The sequence below is a fragment of the Arvicanthis niloticus genome, chromosome 14 (assembly GCF_011762505.2).
Source record: "Arvicanthis niloticus isolate mArvNil1 chromosome 14, mArvNil1.pat.X, whole genome shotgun sequence".
Lineage (NCBI taxonomy): Eukaryota > Metazoa > Chordata > Mammalia > Rodentia > Muridae > Arvicanthis > Arvicanthis niloticus.
Window position 1 is genome coordinate 7,205,959 of NC_047671.1, and position 12,615 is coordinate 7,218,573.

At 43.7% G+C, this 12,615-nt stretch overlaps 1 protein-coding gene across 9 annotated transcripts in view; it reads left to right on the forward strand.

Annotated features, from left to right (window-relative positions):
* Positions 1-12,615, forward strand: part of Znf236 (zinc finger protein 236) — a 93,645-nt gene that overhangs the window by 338 nt on the left and 80,692 nt on the right. For 3 of the 9 annotated variants that reach the window (XM_034517859.2, XM_076912359.1, XM_076912365.1), the window contains exons 2-3: positions 9,715-9,857; positions 11,043-11,207. In XM_034517859.2, coding sequence (XP_034373750.1) covers positions 9,715-9,857; positions 11,043-11,207 — 308 coding nt within the window. Of the gene's footprint in view, positions 1-46; positions 1,001-4,713; positions 5,735-6,872; positions 7,900-9,528; positions 9,560-9,714; positions 9,858-11,042; positions 11,208-12,615 lie in introns of those variants that run through there. The other 6 variants (XM_076912362.1, XM_076912361.1, XM_076912363.1 and 3 more) reach the window with 6 other exon arrangements.

Consider the following 12,615-nt stretch of genomic DNA (forward strand, 5'->3'; position numbering starts at 1 on the left):
GGATGGGCGCGGGGTGCGCCGGGAGCGGCGCGGAGGGCGGGCGGCGGTGACTGGCCGGGCGGGCGCAGCGCGGGCGGACGGATACGGGCGCCGCGGCCGGGCCCCTCCGCGCTGGGCCTACTTTCCGGGCCGTGGCGGCGCGGGGGCGGCGGCGCGGGCGGCGGCTTCCTCCTCCTCCTCCTCCTCCCGAGTTCCTGTCGGCTCCCTCCCGGATCCCCCTCACTCCGGGCTTCTCAGAGTCTCAGTTCTTCCTTCGAACCTCCTCGCCGTCCTCCCGAGTCGTGATCCTCCAGCCTCCCTCAGCCCCCCGCCCTCCATGTCACCCTCTCTGCGCCGTCCTCTCCTCAAGTCCCCTCCCTCCATGTCTCCCTGTCCCTTCCGCCTGTCCCCTGCTCGCCTCGGCTGCCCTCGGCACAGGCCCCAGGGAGTGCCTGCTCTTCCGGTGTATCCGGGGCTCCTACCGCGGGGGGACCCCGTCCCGGCAGGGACCGAGGCCCCGGCGGGGGGACCACGGGGAGTGCGCACAGTAGGCTCTCCTGCGCACAGTAGGCCTCGGGAGACATTTCTCTCTGTTATCTATGCTAGCAGGCTAGATTCGTTCGAGCTAACTCGGGTGTATTTCTTCCGGAAGGACAAGTGTACAGTTTTACTGCAGGCGAAGAGGTTGTGAGAATGTCACCCGCACCGTCGCCTCCCCTCAGCCTGGCGCTTAGTGGGGGCCCCTCCTCCTGTGTGAGGAGGAGGAGGAGAAGGAAACAAGCATCCATTGCCACCGCGTTCTTTTGAGATGGGAGGGATGGTGGTCATCATCGGGTTGGGAGGCATGGAGCTCAGCTTTACGTGCTAGGGTTTAATCTCCGTCTTGGGTAATACCTGCCCTGGAGCCCCCGAGTTTGTGGTCCTGAAGAGACCCTGGGCGGTTTGTGCAGTCAAGCTGGCTGGGGAAAGGACCCTGCCTGGGCGTTTGGGAAGGCGGTGCCTGTCTGGGACGCGATGGAAGGTGAATCGCCCCAACTTTATTATGTTTACTTAGCAGGTTGCTGCTTAGTGACTCAGGGTTTGACTGTCTGTCCTTGGGGCTGAGTGCACTGAGGTTCAAGAGCTGTGATCAGGGAGCCCAGGTGCAGACGCCCACGGTCAGATCCAGCCTGGCCCTACAAAGGACCTTTGGGAGAAAGGGATGAGGAGTTGACATCAGTGCAAGGGAACAAGACACCCAAACTAGAAGTTACTAAAGTACTGCCGTTGCTCTTCACAGAGTCAACAGGCGTGTCAGTCAGTTAGAGCAATATGAACACTTTATGAACTACAGCAAGCGATTTCACAGATTTCACACTTAGAGTTGTTTCATGGTTTGCTTGGAGCAATGGTGGCCGGATGGCAGTGTTAGCAGGTATGAAGATCTGTGATTGAGAAGAACTGCTGAGAATAGTCACAAATGGCCAGTTCCTCATTGCTTTGGCCTTGACCGAGTTTTCAACGTGTGTGTGTGTGTGTGTGTGTGTATGTATGTATGTGTGTATGGTGTTTGCTTTTGTTGAGATGTTTTATGCCCACAATAGGGTAAGGTTCAGTATGGAAGAAGGCTTGGAGAAGAATGGTAACATTTCTCTTGAGCCAGCTATCCCAGCACTCTGTATTTTATAGGTCATATCACAGTCCTCAAAGGACCAAAGTTAGGAATAATTCTGTTTCTCTTGTTTTCCAAGATATTTAATAACTAAATCTTTAAGAACTTCTAATTACATTCTTCTTCTTTTTAATTGTGTGTGCTGTTGGCAAGTGCTTACTAGATACTGCACCCTCCAGCTTCATAGCTAAATTTGTAGCTTCTTTCTCAGAATTGGGTTTGCAGTCTATCACACCTTTCCAATGTCCCACAGCTCCAAAGGTGGAGCTTTCAAACTGGACTTTAAGCCCATCACTTCTCATTTAGATGATCTCTCCAAATGTGATCTAGGGCCACACCCTGGTGAAATTTCAGAGTAGGTCACTCAGGATTTTGACATAAACCTCACATTCCCCCTAAACCCTTAGACCTTAGTCTTCAGTTCTCTTCATTGTGGCTTTGCTGATTGTCCTAGATGGTGGCAATTTTGGCCTTTTGTTTTTGGCTTTTGGGTTTTTGTCTTTGGCCTTTTTCCGTTTTGAGAGATCATCTTCTTTTACTCAGTACCCCAATTGTCACAGTTTCTTCAGAGAGCTCTTCCTTGGACCTGTTTGAAGGTGGAGCATCATCAGGCTCACCACAGTGGTTCTCAAGTTGTGCTTGGGACCCTAAGGGCTCCTTAAGGCACTTTCGGAAGTATGGATGATAAATATTGTATAGTGTCATTAAGAGTACTTGGCTAACATTTGTGTGACATAGTTCTATGAAAGCCGTTGTGGGTATAACTGCAGCCAGCTTAGCATGTACTGCTCTGGTGGTGTAGCAGATCTGTGTGACTGTTGGGTCATATGCCCCAGCCAAACACTTCACAACAGGGAGTATTCCGAGGCAGATACGAGAATCCGGCTGTTATTTTAATAAGTCAGACATTAAAACCTTTGTAAACCAGGTTTGATGGTATATACCTTTAATCTTAGCTATTGGGTGGTAGAAAGTGGTGGGTTTCTGAGTTACAGACTGATCAGAGATACACAGTAAGACCCTGTCTCAAAAAAGAAAAAAAACTTGTAAGTCATTTTATAAAAATATTTTTCATAAAAAATGTATCATGTTGCCGGGCGTTGGTGGCGGCGCATGCCTTTAATCCCAGCACTTGGGAGGCAGAGGCAGGCGGATTTCTGAATTTGAGGCCAGCCTGGTCTACAAAGTGAGTTCCAGGACAGCCAGGACTACACAGAGAAACCCTGTCTCGAAAATCCAAAAAAAAAAAAAAAAAAAAAAAAGTATAATGTTGATGTGCAACAAACTGATTTAGAAGAAATTATTTTATGAGTGTTTTGCCCGCATGAACGTATGTGCAGCACATGCTCTTTGGAGGTCAGAAAGGAGGGTGTGGAATTACCTGGAGCTGGAGTTAAGGATGATTGTGAACCACAGTGTGGATGCTGCGAACCAAATCCACGTCCTATATAGAAGCAACAAATGTTCTTGGCCACTGACTGAGCTGTCTCCAGCTGCCTGTTTTTATTCTAATTAATTAATTAATTAATTAATTAATTAATGTAGACAGAGAGTCTGACGATAGGCTGTGCTGATCTAGGTCTCGATGTTTAGTTCACATGGTTTCAAATTCATATCAGTTGTCTTGTCTTTGCCTCCCAAGTGTTGGGTTAGGTATGAGCCACCATGTTCAATTTAAAGACAGCTTAGCTGTCTAGGATAGCTATCACTAAAATCTGTATAAATTGCAGGTCTTTGACGTCCTCATCAATATTTAAGATAAGTCACTTCCATCTTACAGTCTGTGATGATTTGTCCAGTTTTTTGGTCACTACATTAGGATTCTTATTTTTAAACAGTGTCTTGCTATGAAACCTTAACTGACCTTAACTCCTGCCTCAACATGCACTACCATGCCCAGCATACTATGAACTTAAAGGATCACTCTGAGCGGTTTTGTAGTTGAGGGGAACTGACATTGTAGAGATGTAGTGATTTGGAAGGTGACTCCACCCAGGACCCCTGGGAGCATGAAGATTTCAGTCTGCATTGGAATCTAGAATGTTTGTTTTGTTATTCTGCTTGAGAAAAGCAGGTTTGTTCCAAACCAGTTTTGAACAGCCATTATGATAAGTAGGTATTGTGCCAGGTACTGGGGACACAAAGCTACATCCGAGATATGGCTTGTCACTCTTCTGGACAGTGAACACAGGCAAAGATAGGGTAGTAGCAGATAGCAGCCTGAGTTTCCTAGAGAAAACATGGGGAAAACTGAAGTCCAAAGGAGGGACTGGCAGCAGGGCATGGCCCTTTAATCCCAGCACTTGGATGGCAGAGACAGTAGGATCAAAATTCAAGACCGAGTATGTCTACAGAGTTCAAGATCAGTCTGGGCAACTTGAAATCTTATTTCAAAAGAACAAGGCAAAAGAAGGAGGAGGAAGAAGAATAAGAAGAGGAAGAGGAGAAGAAGAAAAAGGAAAGACTTTGACCCACTCAAAACGTCCTTGAAATAAGAGTAGGGTATATAGATAAAGAACTCAGCTTGCTGGGTGTGGGGTACACACCTTTAGGCGGAGACAGACAATTCTAGGTTTCTAGGTTCTAGGACAGCATAAGGTCTCCATAGCAAGTTCAAGGCCAGTCAGAGCTACATAGTGAGACTCCGGTCTTGAGAGAGGGAAAGGAGGGAGAAGAGGAAGAAGGAAGAAAGGTTTGCATCACTTTTGATGGGTGAGCCAGCATTGATATAATACACACAACAACACTGTACCCAGGAAGGCTGGGTACAGCAAGACTATGGCATTTCTACTGCATTTCCCTGCCTATTTATATATAATTGTTTTTTTAGGAAGTTCAAGATATTTTTTTGATAATTTCCAGTGTAGATTACTTTCCAAATATTTGTTGCTTTGGTTTGTCCTGTCCTTTCCTGTCCTTTCCTTCTTCCTCCTCCTTTTTTTTTTTTTTTTTTTTGGTTTTTCGAGACAGGGTTTCTCTGTGTAGCCCTGGCTGTCCTGGAACTCACTCTTGTAGACCAGGCTGGCCTCGAACTCAGAAATCCGCCTGCCTCTGCCTCCCAAGTGCTGGGATTAAAGACATGAGTCCCACCACCCAGCAGCTCCTTTATTCTTATTCCTTTGTCTCTTTGTTTCTTGAGACAGGGTTTCTTTGTGTAGCTGTCTGGGAACTAGCTCTGTAGCTCAAGCTCACCCCAGAGATTTGCCTGCTTCTGCCTCCAGCACTCTGGGATCAGAGGTGTGCACCACCATTGCCAGGCTACATTTAGAGCTTTTAAAGTTGCCCCCCTCCCCCAGCTCAGTTGTCAGAAGACATGTTATATTTCTTTAATCATTTGGATTTACTGAGGCCTGTTTCATGTTCATGGATCTATTTCTGCTAAACAGTACATGTATGCTAATTATCACAAATACTCAAAACTCAGAAAAGTATTGTTTTTCTCTTACTATTTATGTTTGTTCATTCTAATGAGTATCTCATTCTGGTTTTGATTCATATTTTATTAATGATTAATGGTGTTGAGCATCTGTGTAGACATTTTGCTCCCCACCTTAATGAAGAAGGACTTATTTTGGTACGTAGGTTCAGAGGTTCTGGCCTGTTGATTCTGGCTTGTCTTAGTAAAGCTGAAAATTATATGTAGGGCCTTGAGCAGTGGCAGATAGGAAGTAGGGAAAGGTACAAAGAGGGACCTTGGACAACAAGTGACCCTCAGGGACATGTCCACAGTGACCTACTCCCGCGAGTTTCCAGAACCTTCTAAAATAGAACCAGCCAGCTGGGGATCAAGCCTTCAGAACACAAGCGTCTTTGGGAGACACTTCATATCTAACACAGTGCTATCTTTCTCTGTTGAGTTACGTGAGTTCTTACTGATTGAATGTTTTCTCCCATCTGTAGCTAGGAGCAAGAAAATTAAAGTTTTAGTGACAGTGTTCTTAGACATACACAATATGAAATCCAATCTACTTGTCTTTTTCTTCAATTTTTCTAGCTCAAGCCTTTATGAGGGCCTATGTGGTGGCGCATGTCTCTAATCTCAGCACTCAGGAGGCAGAGGCAGGTGGATTTCTATGAACTGGAGACCAGCCTGGGTCTACATTAGTAAGTACTAGGACAGTTGGAGCTACATAGTGAGATCCTCTCTCAACAAACAAACAAAATCCAATAAAAAAACCAAAATTATTGAAAAACAAAACCCAAACAACAAAAGAAAACAAAGCAAAAACCCAGTAGAAATTCAGTGAGGAAGGTTTCCTGTTAGGAACTATGTAACTTTATTTCTCTCTAGGTAGAACCTCACCACCTAGCATTGGCTAGCCTGGAGCATAGAGACCTGCCTGCCTCTACACCTCCTGAGTGATGGGACTGAAAGTGGGATACCCATTTCCACTCAGCTGACTTTGCCACTGCTGCTCAAGCTTTCCTTGCCTTAGACTTGAATGCTGGGATCACAGGTGGAAACCACTCTACTGTTCTATCTTTCAAGATTTTGATATTCCTAGTACTTAAATGAGATCTTTGTTCGGATTTGAATGTATTTTTGCAAATGGTCTGAGGTAGGGATCTGAATTCATTATTTTACATCTAGTCTTCCTGCCCTGGAGCCTTTTATTGGAGACTGGCATTCTTGTAGCGTGTGAAGGTTATTTCTAGATTATCAGCTCTATCCTGCTAATCTCTGTCTCCCTTCATGCAAGTTCCACCCTTATTTTGGGATAGTGCTTACATGCTGTACTAGCAGGCGTTACGGATGTAGCCACTAGGATTGTAAGGGTTTTTTTTTTTTTTTTTTTTTTTTTTTAGATTTATTTGTTATTTATATGAGTACACTGTAGTTGTCTTCAGACACACCAGAACAGGTCATCAGATCCCATTACAGATGGCTGTGAACCACCATGTGGTTGCTGGGAATTGAACTCAGGACCTCTGGAAGAGCAGTCAGTGCTCTTAACTGCTGAGCCATCTCTCCAGCCCCACCAATAGGATTGTAAGCCATTTGTTTTTGCATTTGTCATGTTGCCTCCAAATGACGTAGGATACATGTCAGAAGTATTCTGTAAGTAGAAAAATCAGGATGGTCATCACAGCTGCTGCCTCCGCCTCTTCCTCCTCTTCCTTCTCCTCCTGTTGCTGCTGTTGTCCCTCCCTCCCTCCCTCCCTCCCTCCCTCCCTCCCTCCCTCCCTTTTCTCTCTCTCTTTCTTTCTCTCTTTCTCCTTCCTTCCTCTCTTTCTTCCTTCCTTCCTTCCTTCCTTCCTTTCTTCCTTTCTTCCTTTCTTCTTTCTTTCTTTTTTGGCATTGTCAAAAAGAAGGACCAGATTTTGTAATATGCTACTGAACCTTTGTTGAAATGCCCTGATACATTTAAATTACAAGTCTAGAACTCCGTGTTCTATCTATTCAGGAGTCTGTAGGCATTTCATATTTTATTTTGTTATAATTTAACTTGTAGTTTTGTTATACTTAGATAATGTCTGTAGATTACTCAAATGCATGTACTTTAGCAGTTGAAATTTGCAGATAGCAAAAAAAGATCTGCCTGTCTTAACAAAGAAATTGCAGGGTCCTTCAAATGGGCAAATGGAGCAGTGCAAGGCTTGATAAAGGTTGTACCAACATAAACACTGCCCTTGCCGGGCGGTGGTGGCGCACACCTTTAATCCCAGCACTTGGGAGGCAGAGGTAGGCGGATTTCTGAGTTCGAGGCCAGCCTGGTCTACATACAGAGTGAGTTCCAGGACAGCCAGGGCTACACAGAGAAACCCTGTCTCGAAAAACCAAAAATAAATAAATAAATAAATAAATAAAAAATAAATAAAAAAACCCATTGCCCTCATGGGCGTGGAGAGAACCCTGGAGCCAAAGCTGTTCTTGGAAGGTATCTGCTGTGAGGCTGTGTGGGAATTGATAGGCTCAGGCTCCTTGGCTTTTAAACTTCACTCATGCTCAGCTCTATGTTCCAGATCCAGTTTTCTATCAGTATACTGATGGCTTAGAACATAGTTGATTGTTCACTGAAACTACTTATGCTTCAGACATCTGGATAACTGGCCTGCCTCTGAGTGACATATATTTAAGGTTTAAAGAGCATTTGCTGGCTTAGTCTTACACATTGGCTTAAGGTGTTGCTGAGGAAATCCTGCTAATCTGCTCTCTTTATTTGAGCAGAAAGTAGGGATTGTGGTCTCATCTGAGATGACATCTTAAAAGAAGTACTGAATTAGGAAGAGGCCTTGGATTCGCTGACAGTTAACCCTTTGTGCTGTTGGTAGGTTGGGGAATTTTTGGTAAATGGCACAGTTTCCTGGAATCTTAGTTTCCTTAGTTATATATAACAAAGGTGGAGATAGTGTGATTCTGTCTCAATCTTTTGTTTTTTTTTTTTTTTTTTTTTTTTAAAGAAGATATGAAAGTATAATTGAATACAGTTAGTGCCACCTAGCGGAATGTCAACTGATCTTTTGTCTTAATCTTGTTGAGGTCTTGTGCAGGTAGCATTAGGTAGCGTTAGGTACTGAGTGAGTTCTCGGGTGCAGTTGCGAGTGATCAGAAGACCTGCATCACAGTGCACCTCCCCGTCCTCTCTACCTCATCTTCCCTGGGCCTTGGACAGGGGTATGAAGGGGGAGTATTGTTGATATGGATGCCCCACTTAGGATCAAATACTCCACAGTAATTTATTCTCAGCCTTTGGCCAATTAAGAGTCTCAAGCTGCTGTCCACTGCAGCAAGAGACCTGTTTGGCTAAGGGTGAGTAGTATTTTCAGGTCTTTGTATGTAAATACAAATATTTAGAAAACAGTTTGATGTGTTCAGTTAGCAAAACATGAGTCCTAAGCTTTCCCACTAGGGCCTTTGACCTTTGGAGCCAGGGATACAGACCAGGCCTCCTGTGATCAGTCTTGGTTACCCTATGTCCTTCATGCCATGACTGCATCAGTGGGCATATCTGAAACTCTTGATCTCCCCAAATCCATATCCCACGAGTTGGGATTACAGTAGCTGTAATTACACTGCCCCTGGTTTACATGGTCCTTGGGATTGAATCCAGGACCTTATGCATGCTAACCAAGCACTCTACCAACTGAACTCCTTTCCTAGCCCCCAGACTTGAACCAAAATGGCATGTGGTTTGTTATTCTTGTATGGCTCTGGTGCAATGTTTACTGTACCCTAATCCTAAGGCTTGAGATGTGTGTACTGTAAGCACTGCAGCTATTTAGAACAGCTTTGATATTCTTGGCAAATTCGTAAGTACTTGTACTATGTTGTCATATTTTTTGATATTTGAAATAAGTTTGAAGTACTATCCCTATGTGGTAAATCCTTTTGTACAAACAGAATTGGCCAAGCAAGGGATTGCAGTCTCTCACTGTCTGAGAGAACAAAAGTTATTTTTTTCTTTTGACTTAATCTTTTTTTTTTTTTTTTGTAGTTGTTTTCAGAGCTAAATAACATTTTTGTAGAGTTGAGCTTACTGAATGAAGCTATTATACTCTTAATGTGAGTTAGATGTCTCACTCTGTGGGTTACAGTAAAGGAAACAGTATTGGATAAACTGATGAGGTTCAAAGAACCTTCTGTGTGTGTGTGCTTGTGTGTGTGTGTGTGTGTGTGTGTGTGTGTGTGTGTGCGCGCATGTAATTCCTTAAGATATTAGTTTCAGGTCTTTAGAAATCTACCAAGTATTTTTGAATTTTCTTGTCCCATCCATATCTCAGGCATCCCAACATTTCTCATTTCTGATTTAAAACTAATTTACTAATTTTATCTAAAAATCTCTCATAAATCAGAGAGATAGCTTGGTGGTTGAGCACTCACTGTTCTTTCAGAGGATCTGAGTTTAATTCCCAGCATCTACATGTCTCCTTACAACTGCTTGTAACTTGACTTCCAGGGTATCCAGTGCCTGAAGATGGCCTTTGCAGGTACAGCATACACATGCAGCATAAGACATACATGCAAGCAAAACATCTATAGATGTAAAATAAAAAAGAAAAAGAAATAGCTAGATGATTTAATTTTATTTATATAATAGAACTAACACCTGGTATCCATTGTCTGTACATATGAAATTTTATAGATGGAATTTTGGCGTTGAATGATGATGACATTGATGATGACTGTCCAATTCCAAACTTCCACAAATGTGAAATCTGTCTGCTGTCTTTTCCAAAAGAATCCCAATTTCAGCGTCACATGAGGGAGCATGAGCAAAATGACAAGGTGCGTATTTCCAAAAGAACTCCAGAATGAGGGTTCCAAAATTGGAAGTAGTATAGCATCACATGTAAGAAAATTGTAGTTCATTTCATAGTATGTAAATATTTTGGCATTCTTCTGAGTGTACTCTAGTCTGTATTGAAATTACTTATTAATAGACAGAAACAGGGCCTTTCAGTTCCTTAGTGTCTTATACAACTGAATACAGGGTGGTTATTCTGAGATGTCTCTTCTCAGAGGGCATTTGCTTTGACATTGTCTTTATGGCATTCTTGAGGTTTACATTTGTTTGACAGTGGTTAGTGCAGTCTTGGGGGTGGCTGGGGAATGGGCTACGTGTAAGGCTTGTGTGTGTTTAGCATACGTTCTTCCATTGAGTGGTTCCTTCCACATATGACATAAGAAAGAGAAAGCAGAATAGAAGATGATGAGAAGGGCTGGCTGGCTTTACTTTATGTAGAGAATGGAAGCTGTTCTCATGTCTAGAGAAGGGTGTGATGGCTCAGGTCTCCTTTCACATGCTGTCATATAGGGAGCTGGTGCAGAGCACGGCTTATAGTCTGAAGGCTGCAGAGAAACCGGCCGTTGCTTTGTCTTTCTACAGGTAAGGAGGAGAATGTTTTCCATGTAGAGGAAACTTTAGGCTGAGAGAAGCAACTGTTGAAATCTAGAGGAAAATTATGTACTTATTTTTCTAGAAGTGATTTTGTTTACAAGTAAGTTTGTTAGTAATCTGTTTGTCTGCAGCATTTCACATGGTAGGGCTTGCAGCACATGCTTAGTTCAGACTTGTGAAGTAGAAGCAGGAGGATTGAGAATTTGAGATCAGACAATATAATGTTCACTACCATCAAGAAAAGGAAGGAAGGATTTTTCCATCTGATATTCTGTTTATAATATTTTGAAAAATCTATCAGAAGCTTTGCCGTGTGCTTTTGGATATATTGGCTTGGATCCAAAAGAGACTGTTTTAGAAAGGGAATCTATACTTTTTTTGAGACATGGTATCTATGGCTTTCCTGTAACTCACTACTCACAGTGTAGACCAGACTGGCCTCAGACTTAAAGTGATCCATCTGCGGCTGCTTCCTGCGTGCTGGAATTAAAGGTGTGTGACACCACACCTGGTACTTATTTTAATACCTCCTGGAAATATTATAATTCAATTCCTTCCTTTATCTCAAATAGCCACACCGATGTGACCAGTGTCCCCAAACATTTAATGTTGAATTCAACCTGACCCTTCATAAGTGTACGCATAATGCGGAAGATCCTGTCTGTCCCGTGTGCAACAAGAAGTTCTCGCGAGTGGCCAGTCTCAAAGCACATATTATGCTCCATGAGAAGGAAGAGGTAATTGCCTAACATATATTTGATAACTGACTGTTAAAATGCATGTTTCCATTTGCCTGACTTTCTATTCTGAAGCCTTAGCTTTCTTTTTTTTTTTTTTTTCGAGACAGGGTTTCTCTGTGTAGCCCTGGCTGTCCTGGAACTCACTCTGTAGACCAGGCTGGCCTCGAACTCAGAAATCCACCTGCCACTGCCTCCCAAGTGCTGGGATTAAAGGCGTGCGCCACCACCGCCCGGCAAGCCTTAGTTTTTTAGAACATTTATTTTCACTACACCTACCTCTGTTACTAGTTCAGGCCACTCTACCCACTATACAGACCCCAGGTACTCAAGGAAGAACGTTGAGGAGAGTACCTGATCTAATGTTCCAGTGCAGAGGGGCAGCACAGCTGAGTATTTCCTGGATGAACCGGACAAGGACCCTGAAAAGTCAGGAGGGGGTTATGGCATGCAAATGTATGATTGTAATTTGCACCAATCACAGCACAGCTTCCAGGCCCACCAATCACAAAGCCTCACATGAGAACCAATCAGAGGCCACGAATTAAACCAATCACATTCTGCCATGTTACTGGGGAAATGCTCCCCACACTGACCTGTTTGAGAATAGCTGCAGGGTGACCAGGATCATCTAGAATTTTCAAGGCTCATCTTTCCTGGAGTGCTCTTCCCAAGCTGGTGCAGTTTGTCTGGAATGATTGTGAGTGGGGCAAGTCCTCCTGACGTAGAAGCTGTGGCCAGCAGACATTAAAGTGCTCCCCCGTGCAGTTGGAGCATGGCTTCTTTAAAACATTTGTGAATGCCTTGACGTCATGATGTTCTCATCAGTGGGCAGTGGAGAGTCTGATCTCCTGAGAGGCAGTTAACCCAAATGTCATCCAGTTGGACCCAAAAAGCTTAGCTCCTTTGAAGGAAAAGTGAACATCAGAGAATGCTTACTTAAAATAAAGACCTACTGTTAATATTAACCTTCTGCTTTTATCAGTAGTGAGTATTGAACCTAGGGTCTCATGTATGCTGAGGAGATGGTCTACCAGTGAGCTGTATCCAAAGTCTGAGGGTTTTTTCTTTGAATTTTTGAGACAAGGTATTCACTAGTTTTTTCCAGATTGAATTTACTCTGTAGTCTAGGCACTCGTTTAGCATGCAGGCTTCCCAGCGATTACAGGCCTGCTTCACTGGGTCTTGACATTAATAGTGATTTCTTAAAATGTTTAAGTGGCTTTAACTCTTATCAGATGTCCTAGGCAATGTGGAACTCTGGGAAATGGGAGCAGAGTCAAAGTAGGGACAAGCACACAGATTGTCCCAACACTATTTGGAATCAATGACTGTGAAGGCTTTGTAGGTGTGTGAGTTCATTTGTGCTGCCCAGCAGCAGACAAGGCTGTGGTCTTGGAGGTTAGGT